At 42.7% G+C, this 17,831-nt stretch overlaps 1 protein-coding gene across 1 annotated transcript in view; it reads right to left on the reverse strand.

The window, feature by feature from the left end:
• The window catches only part of MEP1A (meprin A subunit alpha), a 119,292-nt gene that overhangs the window by 12,137 nt on the left and 89,324 nt on the right, over positions 1–17,831 (reverse strand). The window contains exon 12 of the mRNA XM_069236073.1: positions 5,290–5,463. Within this exon, the coding sequence (XP_069092174.1) occupies positions 5,290–5,463 (174 nt within the window). The remainder of the gene's footprint in view (positions 1–5,289; positions 5,464–17,831) is intronic.

Below are 17,831 nucleotides of genomic sequence, written 5' to 3' on the forward strand. Positions count from 1 at the left end.
CCTAACAGGGCCCAACTAGGCTTTTCAGTGTCTGCGATGCAGACACTGAAAAGCGCGACGGGTGCTGCTGCACCCGTCGCACGCCTTCCACTCCGCCGGCTCGATTCCGAGCCGGCTTCCTTGTGGAAGGCGCTTTCCCGCTGGGCCGGCGGGCGATCTGAATCAGATCGCCCACCGGCCCAGCGGGAAAGTCAGAATACCCCTCGCGGTCAATTGACCGCGGGGCGGTATTCAGGCGGATTCCGACGGGCGGGCGGCAACCGCCGCCCGCCTAGGTCGGAATGACCACCAAAGTGTCTTAAGTCTTTAAAGAGCAAATAAAGTGTCTTTCAAGCACAAAGTACCTGGTTTCTGGCGGGAAATCTCCTAAGAGGGCCACAGGAGAAGAGATACTTGGAAAAATAGTGTGTGCGTCGATTTCTCCCCAGCACACACAGACTTGCGTCGTTATTTTTCACGCGGGGAAGTCGTGCGTCGTTTTCTGGCGCGCGGACAGTCTCTTTCTGTGGATCGCAGGGATTACCAGATGGCCCGGGTCTGTGCGTGGATTTTCCTGCTTGTTTTCCAGCTGCGCATCGTTCTGCGGGGCTGCACGTCGAAGTTTCGATCTCACGGCAGGCGTCGCGTCGATTTCTCCCTGGAAGTCGGGCGGTGTTGTCCTTGCAAGGCCGTGCGTCGAAGTTTTGGTCTCACGGCAGGCGTCGCGTCGATTTCTCCTTGAAAGTCGTGCGGCCTTGTCCTTGCGAGGCCATGCGTCAAAGTCTCGAGCTCACGGTAGGCGTCGCATCGATTTCTCCTTAGAAGTCGGGCGGCGTTGTCCTTGCGAGGCCGTGCGTCAGAGTTTCGGTCGTCCCGAAGGAGTCGCGTTGATCAGCGTCGGTGTGCGGCGTTTTTCTTGCCGCGGAACAAGCTGTGCATTGAAAATTGCGGCGCACGGAGCGTCCAAGTGAAAGCGAGAAGTCTTTTTGGTCCTGAGACTTCAGGGAACAGGAGGCAAGCTCTATCCAAGCCCTTGGAGAGCACTTTTACAGCCAGACAAGAGTTCAGCAAGGCACCAGGCCAACAGCAAGGCAGCAGTCCTTTGTAGAAAGGCAGACAGGTGAGTCATTTGAGCAGCCAGGCAGTTCTTCTTGGCAGGTAGTAGTTTCTGGTTCAGGTTTCTTCTCCAGCAAGTGTCTGATGAGGTAGGGCAGAGGCCCTGTTTTATACCTAAATGTGCCTTTGAAGTGGGGGAGACTTCAAAGAGTGGCTAAGAAGTGCACCAGGTCCCCTTTCAGTTCAATCCTGTCTGCCAGGGTCCCAGTAGGGGGTGTGGCAGTCCTTTGTGTGAGAACAGGCCCTCCACCCTCCCAACCCAGGAAGACTCATTCAAAATGCAGATGTATGCAAGTGAGGCTGAGTACCCTGTGTTTGGGGTGTGTCTGAGTGAATGCACAAGGAGCTGTCAACCAAGCCCAGCCAGACTTGGATTGTAAGGCACAGAAAGATTTAAGTGCAAAGAAATGCTCACTTTCTAAAAGTGGCATTTCTAGAATAGTAATATTAAATCCGACTTCACCAGTCAGCAGGATTTTGTATTACCATTCTGGCCATACTAAATATGACCTTCCTGCTCCTTTCAGATCAGCCGCTGCCACTTCAACAGTGTATGAGGGCAGCCCCAATGTTAGCCTATGAAGGGAGCAGGCCTCACAGTAGTGCAAAACGAATTTAGGCGTTTTACACTACCAGGACATGTAAACTTCACAGGTACATGTCCTGTCTTTCACCCACACAGCAAGTACTTTTAAATGCCAAGTCGAGGTGACAGTGAAACTGCACACACAGGTCTTGCAATGGCAGGCCTGAGACAAGGAAAAGGGGCTACTTAAGTGGGTGGCACAACCAGTGCTGCAGGCCCACTAGTAGCATTTAATCTACCAGCCCTGTGCACACAGGGTGCACCTTACTAGGGACTTATAAGTAAATTAATAGTCCAATCAGGTATTATTCAAGGTTACCATGTTTTAAGGGAGAGAGCATATGTACTTTAGCACTGGTTAGCACTGGTAAAGTGCGCAGAGTCTAAAAACCAGAAAAAATGAGGTCAGAAAAAGAAAAGGAGGAAGGCAAAAAGTTTGGGGATGACCCTGTCAAAAATCCAGGTCCAACAACCAGTATCAGTCAGAAACTTTGGGGCGAACATGCTAAAAGGTTGTCTTTCTCACAGTAATGCTGTCTCTCCAGCTTTCCCATGGTATGTCCTGATAACCTCTTTAAAATATTGATTACATGCACTACTGTGACATACAATACAATCACACCACTGGGAAGCAAATTGGCTGTAAAGAGGTAATGGGCCAAATGAGTACAGCTCCTGCAGCTGCCACTGTTCTGGCCCCCTGGTATTTTCCACATTCTTTTGGTTCTCAGAATCAAGCACTTATGTCACTCAGATTAAACAACCCATATATTCTGGTTAAGGAAAGAGGTAGCAAAGATGAAAAGAAAAGAGGGAATTAAGAGGGAAACAAAAGGGATTGGGGCATATGAGAAAGAAAGAAGCTATATGGGCAGCTGTAGAACAGTGAAAGAGATTAGTGTCAAAAGGGAATGATTCAAGAAGTAATTTTGAGGGCACAGTGTCAGTAGGAAGAGAGTAATGGCAGAATGAGCTGTGTTTCAGAGGTTTCCATACACATGCAAACTCTTTTTAATTTTTTGTCATGTCACATCCAGTGAGGAAGAGGTATTTCTGAGGGACAATTTGGGACAATGTTTTGCCAGCTAACATTGTCTTTGTGCCTGGGTATGCTGGAGCAGTATATCAATTGTAATCTGTTGCCCTGCTCTTGTGTATTTGCAATGGGTAATGAAGTCTACACTGTAGGCAAAACATGCTAAAAGCTTCTCTAAACATTCCAGCCATTTTAATTTATTTGTGTCAACTCCTCTAGCAATGCATCACCAATTGTGCCTTTGCAGTTCTTCAGCTTACTCTGTATGGGAAAAGGCATGGAAGGGCTTCTCCTGGTGCTCTGCTTTCTCAGGTGCCCCTCCATGGTTGCTGCAACCTGTTCCAGGAAGATGTGCTTATTCAGTTTTTTCTCATTTACATTGTTCACATAAACAATGTTGGCAGCGGCTTCTGCATATAACACTAATTCACCTTTAGTTAAATGCATGGTCTTAACTTTCACTTTTTAGTGACCGTGGTATTGTTCCCTCAGTTTCCTTTAGCCAAACCTGGCCCAAAAGCATTGAATACTTCACAACAGTACAAATCCATTTTATACATTGTTTTTTTTCGTTGTTGCAGAGTGTAAGTGATTTCACCAGAATCAAAGGATATTGGCAAATATTCGAACCAGCCTAGTTCCGCATGTTCTAAAGTTAACAGCTCTACCCAGTAGGTCATGTCTCCCACAAGGCCCCAGTGTTGTGCTGGGACATTTTCATTTGGTGAGGTCATGCAAGATCTGTACCACTGGTGAGCACACACTTTGCCCGGAGTTAAAATTGAGGAAAAACGATGTTGTTCCAAGACTACTACTCACTGCCTTTTGGTAGTGCTATGTGGGGCATCCTCTTTGTTCAAGAGTTTTCAGCTACTCATTCAAGAAACTAACCTTCTAAGTGACATACCTGCAGGTGTCTCCAGGCAACAAAGTTACCTGTTGTTGGATATGTCTCTCACAGTACTCGTCAAACTTTTTAAACAAAATGATGTTAATATTGTCCTTTGGACATGGGCTACAGCTTGGAGCTGCCTTGGACCTCTGAGGTTGATCATCAAATTCTGCAAGAAGATTAATAAGACTAAATTCCTCTCATTTGAGGAAAGGTTTTAGGTATCCCAGAAAAATCCAAGCCAAATCGGTATGTGACAATATCATAATTCAGTCATAAAGAGGGCTCCTTAATCTCAGGTTGTAAGGCCTCACTGAATCCTACATCCATAGGATCCCACTAATATATCTGTATACAGAATTGTAACATGGCCTGGCTTTCATTGGGACCGACTTCAAAAGCATTAATCAAAGAAAACACACATCTCAGAAAAAATTGTGAATGCTTGTCTGATAGTTTCTAGAATAGAGGGTCTTCAAAGGTTCATTCATTCTGCCATCAATTCTACCAATAACAGTGACAATCTATTTCTCTCTGTGCAGCCTCAGAGTAAAATTTGAAGCATAGGCGCAAAACCTGACGGCCTCCTGATTATTACCATCCCAAGATCTGCTAGTCCACATGAAAAAGTACAGGATCAAAATATAAAAACCCACAGACCATATTCACCTAAAATCTGATACTCCACAGAAAATATATTCATTTAAAAAAGGGTCAGAAGTCATTTCTTTTGCTGTCAGTGAAAATTCTCTATGTTCTCACAAATGTCATGTTCAGCTTGAACGAGCAGGAAAGCTCACATTGTTTTATCACGTGTGGGTTAGCTTTTGATGTTCCACCTGCAGGCCAAGAGATAAATCCAGGTACACACCATGAGCAGGCTGTGTCGTGCTCCACACAGATTGTAGATGATTTGGTAGATCATTCATAGCACTGCAAGTGTCAATTTCCTCCAATTCTTCTGTGTCTTCCTTCTGGAGCATGAAAAAATCCTCCAGAAGATGCTCTCCTTCTGGACCAGTGGTTGTAATTCACCTGTTCTTCCTTCTAAACCTCTAGTTCACAACTGCAAGAAGTAAAGATCTACATACCCCCCATCTTTTGCATAGTGGTATGATAAACATGTGTAAATATTATTTAAATACATGGAGGGAAACACTGAAACTAAGATTAAAGAGAAATACATGGTTACAAGGTCCTCCAAAGGAGATGTGGTAACCTTGCTGATATGTCTTAAAAAATTAAAGTGAGAGCATCTTCTCATGATGAATTTATACAGCCATTCATATGAAGTTGTGCAAGAGGTAGAGTGAGGGAAAGAGTATTGCAAGCAATTTTTAGTCAAATAAATAAGGTATTGTATATCCTATTTTTGGGCCTAATTCACAGAGGCAAGCTTATGCTTTTGTGTAAATTTACTAATTTTTTGGTCTTCACAAACAAGTTTAATTTACTAATAGCAATGTAATGACTGCGGATGATCTGCACTTGTAACAGAGACTCCGCACATAAAATGATAGAACTGGCCAAACTTTTTATGTAAAAAGTTCTCTGCCCCAACAGCGGAGTCTCCCTCCTCAGTCTTAAAATTGCTATTAGTAGAATATTGTACTACTGACTACCATTCATTGGTGTGTTCATATTCAATAAAAATCTGTCTGCAGTAAATATGTTCTGTACCTTCAAAATTTGCAAATATGACGAGGTCATCATTTTTCAGGAAACTCCTACGATGCAGCTGATTGTGGGATATGAAGGTGGTCCACCCACGTTCCTCACTTCGATAACAATCACAGTCAGGATCGTACTTTCCAGCTAACGATGGCTTTTCCCACACAGATGTATTTTTCCCATCTGCGAAAAGACAAAATTATTTGCTTTGTTAAAAGTTTTTGATCACTTGTGCCACCTATATTAATATACTGATGTCCATAGGTATGATATCTAATACACATTTTGAGTTATCGCTAGCTCTGGGTGTTTATTGCATCTGTATTGAATCTCTATGGCAGACCACAGGATGCAGAGATAAAAGGTGTAATGAGAATTATGATTAAGATTCCACATTATCCAAACTGGAGGACCTACAAGTGGAACCCAGGATTTCCTTGAGTATCCTTAACTCACCTTCGATAGCATGAACTGAGCAGAAAGACAAGCCTTGAAAGAAATCTATGGCATGTAAAATGTGAAGATATTCTGACCAAACAGCAATCCAGGTATGCAATTGAAGGACTTATAGGTCCAAGATATAGCCAAGCCACAGTGAATTATGTGCAGACGCAATTGACAGGCTGGAGCAGGTATAGTCTTACCTGTTATAGGCTAGAATCAATGTGATAGGTGTGAGTCAACCCTTTTTTCTTGGTCCTCAGCTGGAGGTCTGTGAAGCCTCAAAAATTAAGTCAGGACTGTTTTACCAAGCAATTCTTTCTGGATACTTCGGTACACATTCCAGTGAACATATATAGCTCTCAAGGGATCCAGCATTACTCAGCATCAGAGCCACAAGTCCTACCAGTACTCCGGTGGTTAATAGGGGCTGATTCCTGTGATCAGCAGGCTTTCTCCATTCCAGGACCTTTCAGTGCCAGGAGCGTAAAGGTTCAGAGAGCAATTTCAACAACATACTTGTGTTCCAAAAGCTAATTGTCTTAAATAATTATGCTCTACTCAGGTGATTGTCAACTACAGTTCTGGAAGTCCTTGCAGTTATGGAAGTCCTTGCAAGTAGAGATTCAGGTGTAGGTTAGGCCAGCTCCTCTCCTACTTGCTATAAAGGGCAAAGGATGGAATCGTCAATCTTAAAGCAAAGAAGGAATCCCTCTTTCTCTCACATACAGACTTGGAATGGAGATCAGTGGGCCTAGCACAGGTTTACAAAGAATTAAGTGGTCAATGGCAACAGTAGTCCGCCTTAAGACTGGGTTGTTGTGAACCACGCCCAACTCTCTAGCTCCAATCCCAAAGTCAAAAGTGGCCTACATGGTTGGTGTGTGCAATGCAACCAGTTCATAGTGCCACAGTTATTATTATTTCATACTTGTTCCCTCCCCCCAAGTATTGCTTTTAGACCTTACACGTTTGGTGCAGTCATTCCCAAACCTTTTGCCTTCACCCTCCTATGTGTTGCATTTGTTTGTGTTTGCTTTAGGACTGTGCACTTTACCACTGCTTACCAGTGCTAAGGAACTTGTGTTCTTTCCCTCAAACATGGTAAAGTTGGCTTATACCTGATTGGTGTATTTAATTTACTTATAAATCTCTAGTAAATTGGTATACCATATACCCAGGACCTATAAATGCTACCAGTGGAGCTGCAGCACACATTGCCCGTCCACTTAAGTAGCCCCTTAAAAAATGTCTGAGGCCTGTCATTGCAGCCTGAATGGAGTTTTAAACTGCCAATTCAACTTGGCAATATAACACCCTTGCCAAGTCTTAAACTTCCCTTTCTAAGATAGGCTTTAGGTAGCCCATAAGGCTGCATTGTACTTAAAAGGTTGGACATGTACTTTTAAGTTTTACCAGTCCTGGTAGTAGAAAACTCTTAAAGTAGGCAGGACATAACACAAGTGATTGAGGTCTTCAGTGGCACTGCAAACATCATTCAAATCCTTCATATTCTACAAACGGCAAACATATTTAACTCACTGATGAGCACTTTATATGACCGGATGCAGTATGTGGGATCAAACATATCTCCCGTAAGCCTCAAACACGTCTGTAATTGATATTTAGGTCCATATTTATACTTTTTTAGTGCCGCATTTGCGCCATTTTTTGACGCCAAAGAGGTGAAAACTTACAAAATACAATTGTATTTTGTAAGTGTGGGCCGCTTTTGCGTCAAAAAGTGGCACAAATGCGGCACTAAAAATGTATAAATATGGGCCTTAGTGTGACTTTTTAATTTCAGCACTTTTTACTACTTTCAGCGAAGGTCTTTACTCGTGTAGTGTGAAAAATACTGTTGCTAGTTGAGCAGAGTTAAACCGTACTCAAGAAACAACCACAATCCTTCTCAGGATGAACCAAAAAAGTCACTAAATTAACCTGTGCTTAACCCTCTTCTAGCTTGGGCTAGCCCACCTATAGGCTGACAGGTCTAACACTTTGTAAGGCACCTAACTGGAAGTACTGGATCCCTGGTTGATTACAGCAATATAGCAGAAGAAAGGAGGGGGCTTGCAACAGAGCAGCAATGAGGCCCTGTGTGCGGTCATTTGAAGTATGCCTCTTTTGGTGACGGTGGCGTACTTATGCACTCAAGTAATGTCAGCTGCTATTATATTTGATAAGAACACAAACAGTAGTATCAGAACAAAGAGGCACCCATGGACATTGCAGAGACAAACTGATTTACTTAAGCTTCTGGTTCTGCCAGAGCCCTGGAGAACCAAGTATTCCATTCACCCATCCTGTTGACGCAGATAGGTCCTTTACAATTCTGTGATTCAAGCTTTATAAAACAGATATTTTTTCCATATCAATGTTTGGATGCTTTTATTACAAGAAATGAAGTGGAATTATTGGTTGTACAATTATAATGACAGTCCTCTAGCCTCTCTGCAGGGCTATGGACAACAGTAATGAAGGAAATGTACCACCACAATATTCAGCGAGGTTATCTAAATTATGACTAAAAAAAGGCAGATTATGTGGCACATACTCTGGCAGTTATATTTTCATCAACCTGAGCTAGAAATAACATTTCTTGTTCAAATTAGCAAATTGTTCAAAGTTCAAAATGTGTGGCGGGGAGAGGAAAGGCAGCATAAGCCACTCAAGGTCTCTTAAGTCATATGGCCATATATGTTACCTACTGGCGGTCGTCAGTAGGTATTTATGGTTAGGACCTAGTTTCCATAGGAAAAGTGGTTTTTTTTGCTAATAATTTTGGACCTGTTTGATGAATCAAAACTAGTTTGCCACTCACTTCAGCTGCTGACTGGAAAGTTTTCGGGTGATTCGACAAGTGAGGGCCGAGAAAAAGGGGTGGTCCCAAAATGCATTTTCCCCATGCAATTTCCCATAGGTATTTCAGACATGACTACAGACCGAACAACAGGATGGAATTACACCAAATTTGGCAGGAACCTAGATCTTGGTCCAGGAATATCTCTTTTTGTAATTTGGTGTAATTCTGTTCAGTAGTTTTGGAGTTAGTAAAGAAAAAAGATTTATGTTTATCTAGAGACATAGATCCAGCACGGATATTCCTCAGAGCTGGGTGGCTTCGCAGACCTATGTGCCAACAGTAATACCCATGATTGGCTGGCCATAACCTTAGAGGAAAGTTGTGGCAGCAATTATGTTCATCAGGACTCCATTCCCAGTGAGGAAACTAACATTTAAAAGTTATACAAGGTGTCAGGTTAAGGTACCCTGACTGACTGGACTGACGGATGGGTATGTGAGGAACCCATCATGGGCATGAAATTGTCCAAAAATGTTTAGTTTTTTTAGTGTGCAAGGAACCACGGATCCACCCGGACACTTATGGATTTGGGTGGATCCATGGATCCTTACCACAATAAAAAAAACACACATATACACACTAGAAGAGCCACACACCTACTCACACACAATAACTTAAAAACCCACACAACCACTCACACACCCATACAGGCATTCGCACACTCACTCATACACCCACAAAACCACTCAAACTCACAGACCCGCACAGCACTCACACACCCACTCACACACCCACAGACACCCATACAGCCACTCACACACCCACTCGGACCCAGAAAACTACTCACACACCCAGTCACACACCCACTCATACAGTCACTCACACACCCACTCAAACACCCACTTCCACACCTATACAACCATTCACACACCCACTAAAACACCTCTACAGCCCCTCACACGCTCACTCACAGATCCACAAATCCACTCACACACCCACTGACACACCCATACAGCCACTCGCACACACCCTCACAGAACCTGAAAACTACTCACACACCCAATCACACACCCACATAGTCACTCACACACACACACACACCCATACATCCACCCATGCACCCACTCAAACACCCATACAGCCACTCACACACCTACTCACAGACCCACAAAACCACTCACACACCCACTTACAAATCCATATAACCACTCACACACCAGTACAGCCACTCGCACGCCCACTCATAAGCCCACCAAACCACTCACACACCCATCCATCCACTCATGCACCCAATGACATACCCACAAAACCACTCATACACCCACACAGCCACTCACACACCTACTCACATACCCAAAGAGCTACTCTCACACCCACTCTGACCCACACAGCCAGTTACACATGGACTCACACTCCCATCACACACTCACACACCCACTCACAGACCCACAAAGCCACTCACACTTCCACTCACACACCCACACTCACTCACACACTTACACAACTCACACACCCATTGACGCGCCTATACATCCACTCACACACCCACTTGCATACCCACAAACCCACTCACAGACCCACTCACAGACCCACACTGCCACTCACGCACCTACTCACACCCTCACACAACTATTTACACACCCGCACAACTACCCATGCACCAATGTATCCACTCACACATCAACTTACACACCCACACAACCGCTCACACAGTCATATAGTCACACACACACACACTCACAAACCCACAAAAACACTCACACAACCACACAGCCATCTACACACCCACTCACACACCCTCTTACATGTCCACACAACCAATCACACACCCATACAGCCACTCACATATCCATTCACAGACCTATAAAACCACTCACACAGCCACCCACCCAAAGACCAAAACATGCAGTCACACATGCACTCACACACCCACCACACATTCATACACCCACTTACACACCTACCCAACCACTCTCACAGTCACTCAAACACCCAGGTTACAGGGATGTTATAGTTAGGAAATAAAATGTAAAAAATAATTAGAAATTCAATGAAAAAACAGAGGGTACAGGGACGTTATGTTAGTATCAGATTTCACACATAGAAATTCAATAGTTATAATTCTTGTTATCTCAAGTAACTATAACTTAGGCCTTAAGGTAACTATAACTTGCGCCCTCAACATGCACTGATGATTACCCCACATATTACATCACTCATGACATCTTCTATATCATTGATAATGTCACTGCAGCATTTGCAGTGAAATTATTGATGAGAAAACTATGCATGGTGGGGGGTTGAGTTATAGTTACTTCAGTGCGCGAGCTGTAGTAGCTTGCAATAACTATAACTAAAATTGCTGAATTTCTATGTTTTTGTGTGTTTAAAAGCTGGACCTAAGTATAATGTCCCTGTAACCTTTGTTTTTTTGTGAATATATATATTACCTAGTGGCGGTCACCACTAGGTAGGTATAGTTAGGACCTAGTTTCTATAGAAAAAGTGTGTTTTGTTTTGCTTAAAACTTTAGCACCATTTGTTGAATCTTCACAAAACTTTCCAAGAAAATACAACTCACACTTCAGCATCTGTCTGGAAAGTTCAGGGTGATCTGTCAAGCGGGATCCTAAATGCTTTTTCCTCATTCATTTTTCCATAGGCATTGGAACAGCAATAGCGCCTAATCACTGGACAGAATTACACCTAATTTGGCAGAAAGGTAGCTTTTATTCCAGAAAGTGATGTTTTCATTATTTGGTGTAACTCCGTTCAGTGGTTTTAGAGAAATTATAGAAAATCCCAATTTAATTTAAATAGGGACATGAAGGCTTCACTAACCCTCCAGATCTTGTGCTGAGATCTGATTGCCTGCCAAAACTTCAACAAGGAAATGTTGGCTTCCATGTTGGAACTTGGCTTCAGCTGAGTCCTAAAACAAAATGTAAAACAATAAGAAAAGGGGCCATAGTGGAATCACCTTGACCCCTTAGCTCCGGTGCCGGGGTCGCAGAGGGACTCTTCCAGAACACAAAAGCATTAAAAAAAAACAATTTCCGGCCATTGTTGCAGCGGATCCGCAAATCCACTTAAAATGAAAGAAAAACAAGTGTGGGCTCCTGCTCCTGTTTCACTGCAGCCCGTGGGTGGGCCAGGTGACAGGTGCATTTATATTTTAAATGCGGGGGCCCCTCTGGTCCCCCCGCAGCCACAGGAACTGCCATCTTCCCAGGGCTCAAATTAAAAGCAGTGGGGGCTCCCTGCCCCCCCAACCCCAGAGACAGCCACCTCTCAAGGACACACATCTATTTCAATGTGGGGGGTGCAACACTCCCCTGCAGCCCTAGGGTCAATCACCTCCCTAGGGCACCCATCTATTTCAATGTGGGGGGAGCATGCAGCTCCCCCCAATCCGCAGCCCACAGAACCACCGCCTACCTGGGACACACATCTATTTCAATGCAGGAGTCTGTGCCCCCCCCTGCAGCCCTTGAGAATGTCACTTCCCTAGGCAAATTTAAAAAAAAAAGAATAGGTCCATTTTAGACCCCTGGGGCCCTAGGGACCTCCCCATTGCTACATATAGAGTTGGATGGGGATGTGCAGCCTCCCTCAAGCAGTCACTGATGGTCCTGGGGACGCCATCACACAATGCACCCCTGCCCTGGGACATAGCTGTTTGCTTTTGCTTCATGGGGGCTGACAGCAAACAAAAGCAAACAAAGTCCGCTTTCTGCAACAGAGCATTGTCAAGCAGCTCTCCCTTACAGAAAGCCACGTTTTCATCTGTCTTCCCAACTATGTGTGCAGTGAAGAGAGTTGAAAACATTGCTTCCACATTGTGGGAGCTGCTACTTAAAGCAGCTCCCTGCTTGTGGGAGCTGTGCCAGCTCCTACAGGACGTGGAGAGCCAGCTAGGACCACCGGGGCCTTGAGGGTCTCCCTGCAGTCCTGTCACTCTCTCACTCCCTCTTCCATCCCATAATGGTTAAGGTCACAAATCCTAATAGTGAAAGTTGAGGGTTCTGGTACAGGTGTGACTTTAATTTATTTTAAAATTTAAAAGCATATCATCTATCAAAGCTTAAAAATCTCTCTATCTCTCCCCTTTTCACTCTCTTTCTGTCTATCTCAATTTCTCTTTTTCAATTTCTTTCACCCCCTCACACACCCAATCAGACCCTTGTGCACCCACTAACACACCCACTCACATTCATGCACCCACTTACAGACCCAGTCACACTCATGCACTGACTCATTGGCCCACTCAGACCCTTGTGCACCCACTCACAGCCCCACTCAGATCCTCACACACCCACTCAGACACTCACCCACTCGCAGACCCACTCAGACCCTCATGCACTCACTCACAGACCCACTGAAGCCCTCACACACACACTCACAGACCCACACAGAAATTGACGCACCCACTAAGACACTGATGCACCCACTGTCACACTCAAACAGACACTCTTACACCCACTCTCACCCTCAGATACACCCTATCAGACCTTTTCTCACACCCAGAGAGACAGGCCATGGCCAACACCCGCCCTGGGTGGCCTAAGGACTGTGCGCAGCATGAGGGTTGGTGGTTAGGGGGTCAGCCACTGCCATGCACGGCCTTCTGCAATGGTTGGATTAATGTATAGTAATGAACATTACTTTATGTTTAAAAAGCATAGAAATTCATTACAAAACCAAAGGTTACAGGAACGTTATAGTTAGGAAATATAATTTAAGAAAACATAGAAATTCACTTAAAAGAGCAAATGTTACAGGGACGTTATAGTTAGGCTCACATTTTAAACGTACCAAACCATAGAAATGGACCTTTTATAGGTAGAGTTGTATAAAGTTAACTATAACTCGCGCTCTCGCCATGCACTACTAATTACCCCACAAAATGCAGCACTCATGACATCTTTGATAATATCATTGATAATGTCACTGTATCATCTGCAGTTATATTTTTGAGCAGATAACTGTGCAAAGTGGGGGGTGAGTTATAGTTAGCTGAGGGCACAGGTTATAGATACTTTAGATAACCGTACTATAACAGGTGAATTTCTATGGTTTGGTACGTTTATAATGTGAGCCTAACTATAATGTCCCTATAACCTTTGGTCTTTTAAGTGAATAGTTAGATAGATAGATAGATAGATAGATAGATAGATAGATAGATAGATAGATAGATAGATAGATAGATAGATAGATAGATAGATAGATAGATAGATCCTAATTTGCTCCTAAAACATGGAACGACCTGTTGCTACACATCCATGCCTGCCCCTCACTTTTTTTAATTCTGCAAGAAGCTGAAAACCTGGGTTTTCGAGTAATTACATTAGCCCCTAGGCTTGTCTAGAATTACACATGCTCACCACCAAGTGAGAGTGGTCTTTACAAATCTACATAACATAACACAACTTGTAATTTAACATAATAGATAGATAGATAGATAGATAGATAGATAGATAGATTGATTCCATCTTTCTTACTTCAAATTTGTTACCATCAACGGTGTGCAGCAGTTCATTAAGTCCGTCAGCAACTTCAGCTTAATGTGGAACCATAGAGTACATAGGATACAATTCATTAGCCTGAACTATGAAAGTCACATCTCATGTTAAATGAATTTAAGACAGGAACAATATATGGAGGGTTTTAAGCGTACGCTGAAGCAGTTACAGAAAAGAGAAAGTTTGAAGGTTTGACATGCTGGAACATTTGAGGAAAGGCATGTATGACTACCATATAGGGTTAGAGAAGAAAAGAAGGCTGAATACAAAGAGGCATATTTAAAAGCCCCTAGCGCCCCCTTAAGCGTCATTTTTTTTAAGCTAAGGTGGCCTTTCTCATGCACCATATTTACAAAGTGGCGCAATGCTTGCATTGTGCCACTTTGTAATCCCTTGCGCCACATTATGCCTTCATCAGTTATAATGTATGCAAGGGGGGACGCATCCATAGTAACCTATGGGCCTCCCTGTGCTTTGCTGCACTAGCGTCAACATTTTTGCCACTAGTGCAGCAAAGTGCCAAAATAGCATCAAAAATGTTGATGCTGTTGTCCTAACAACCTCCTTTGTGCACCGTATTGTAAATGTAGCGCAACCATGGTGTTGTTAAGTGGGGCAAGGGAGTGCAAGAAAAGTGGTGCATCAGGGCCGATGCACCACTTTCTTGTAAATATGCCCCTAAGTGACTTTGACAACATTAGAAAACAACTAAGGAAGAACAAGTAAATGAAGTAGAAGTAACTAAAAGATACACCATAGTTTTCTGTATGCAAACCTTTGTTGGTATGAACGCTGAATTTTAACTACTAAATATTCTTGTATACCGAATGTTGAATTTGCAAAGAAAATGAATTAATATAGAAATAATGCACTACTTGGAAAATGTGCCTGCCAGAGTGACTGTCAAAAATCATGAAGTGTCCTTATTAATGGCTTAATTAACATGAAATGATATGCTTATGTTTAGAATAATGTAGTAGTATGTTATATTCATGATTATTTATCATGTATTTGGTTTATTAATTGTAGGCCTTAAGTTATCGAGGTTTGGGCCTAAGTTAAACTGTCTCATGTTAAGTTGCACTGTTTAAATAATTCATTTAAAATGGCTGTTCAGAGAAACGAATACATGTATTATTTCACTGGTCTGACCAAATGCTAATAGATGACTTATTTTCTCATGAGAATTGTTTGCTAGAAATGGTTGTACTAGTTATTGTTACATTGTAAAGTTTAGTGTGTGTGAAAGCAATGTTCCAGGAGTTAACAATGGATGCACTGATTGGAGACCCGAACTATACAAAATTGTTACCTGACAAGCCGGATGATGGGAACAGGAGAAGAGGAGCCAATCATCGGCATGTGAAAGAGAGCTTAGTCATATTTTAGAGTTGTAGTTTTATTTTCATTGGATTAAATGCTAACGTACGATTATTTGACCAATAGCAATATGGGAAAGAGTTTAGAGAGTTTTGACATAGCCTGACCACACCAAGAGAGAGGGTCACACTTTTCTGTTTCTTTCTCCACCAAACAGAGGTCCGATTGATGAAGACAATCACAGCTTGCTGATCCATATTGAGGCTAGGTATATAAATTGCTAATGTTATTATAGACATGTTGTCTTTTATTTTCTAGGTACCAATCGCTGTTTTGATAGAGCCCAAGTTAGATGTTTTTCCAAATTTGTGTTGACTAAATTGTTTTTGCATTAAGCCAAATATGCTAATGCTAATTAGAAGGTTAGAAAGGGAAGTCCTGAAATGCGAAAGATTTGCTATTGATAAATAATTGATGTTATTCAGTTGCTGAATCTAAATGTATGCTATTTCTACTGCGCAGTTGTTCTTATTGATTTGTACTGTAATTCTAGAAGTCGTAGTGGTCCATGCTTTACTCAAATTGAGATTCTTTAGAATATTTGATCAACCACTGCTGTTCCTAAATGTGTATCAGATTGTGTTGAGATTGATTTATGTGATCTTAGCATTGTTAATATAGGGAAATAAACACTCTAATGTTTACCTAAAGGTGTGGTTATTCATGGCCAAATGGTCATGGTGTATACTAATTACTGACTCCTTTACTGTTACCATTGAGTTTGATATTGTTATTGATTTGTATTGAAATTGGGTATGGTGGGAATACCTCCAAGCGCAGTCAAAAGGTCCATCGAACCTCTAACGTGTCCCCATATAAATTAGCTACAAGGAACCAAATAAGGTCAGACATGCTCACATCGATGGTAGCAGAGGATGGTTTGTCTCCTTATGAACCTATCATAAAGGCCCAGTACATGGTTACGTCTCCTTAAGAGGCTACAACAAAAAGTTTCCCCTTGAAAATAGCTGGTACCCAGAGATGGTAGTAGGGTAATGGTTAGTCCCCTTACTGAGAAAATAATTTGCAAATTGGGTAAGAGAAATTGGCGAAGGTTCTGAATTTCAGATTCAGTGATACAGAGTGGAGAGAAGATGTGTCCCTAAGAACCTCAAATGAATTTTCCAGAACCTTGGAGCTTGTCAATGTTTGTCTGAAGATGTTCTTGGTGTTCTATGGATTAGATTTCAGTGTGAATGGATTAGATTTTGCGCTTGCACAGTTTATGCAAATCGCAGGTGAATTTAGATATCTGGGAGGATTTAGGGAGTTTGCGTACTCCAAATAAAAGTTGTGAAGGAGTTTGCATACTCCAAAGTGTGAGAGTGGGAAAGTCACTGAACTTCCCACATGTGTGGCACTTTGTGCTCAAAAACTGTCCACATTGTTGTTGGTACACGGGCCGTGAGAGGTCTAAGACTCCAGAGTATATTGAAAAGTGTATGAGACACTTTGTTTAGTGTTGTAATTTGTCTGGTTTAATAGGTCAATGGGGCGAGGTTGACAGACTTGAGAGTGCGTGTTTAAGTGAGTAAAAGGCTTTGTGACTGAGACTCAGCGAGTCCTGTGTCCACCAGGACAGACCCAAAGACCAGTTAAAAATGAAATTTGCGGGTCGAATTTTGCTTCCAAATCAGGGGAACTGAGAAAGAAAGAGTAGCTGCTAGAGCAAGAGGCCGTCAGTGAAAAATCTGTAAGGTTCCTGAAGTGATTGAGTCATCCTACCTGTAGTAAATAGACAAAAGGGGTTTTAAATTTTGTTTAGGGTTCACAATGATTTTGCCTTAGTTTTGTGTGAGACCGAGTTAGGAGGACAAGCCGTAAGACTTCATCAGCCACTGTATGTGTGAGTGTGACTTCACTGGAGCTACGCAGGGATAGTTCGGTTGGTGAGAAGGGTCACGCATGGATTAGCAGACAACCGTGAAGCATCATTGGTTGAGAAGGTGGGTGAACAGGATTTTGGGATTGAAAGTCACTTCCTGATTTGATTGAAAGTAGCATAAATTGTTGAAAATGAAAAATTTCAAAGCTTTAAAGAGTGCCCTAAAGGGAGATACATATATCCCAACTAGGATAGGAGAAGCTACACTGCCAGAAGGTAACCTGCACCTGCATATATCGTATTTGAAGAACAGGGTGCTGCGTCATGTCTTTGGTTGAAACAATGGACCAAGGTGACAGAGAAAGAAGGGAGCTTAGCGTTTCCCATCCATGAAACATTTAATCTGAATATTTTAGAGAATTTGAGAAGAGTATTATATGATTTGAAACCTCTTCTGAGATCAGCACAGCTAGAGGCATTAGCGATCTGGGAACTAGTAGCCAGGCAGCAACAGCAATTGAAGTTCAAGAGAAAAATGAGAAAAGCTGAAAAGACTTTAGCTGAGGGAAGATGG

Source organism: Pleurodeles waltl, chromosome 5, assembly GCF_031143425.1.
Source record: "Pleurodeles waltl isolate 20211129_DDA chromosome 5, aPleWal1.hap1.20221129, whole genome shotgun sequence".
NCBI classification, from domain to species: Eukaryota; Metazoa; Chordata; class Amphibia; order Caudata; family Salamandridae; genus Pleurodeles; species Pleurodeles waltl.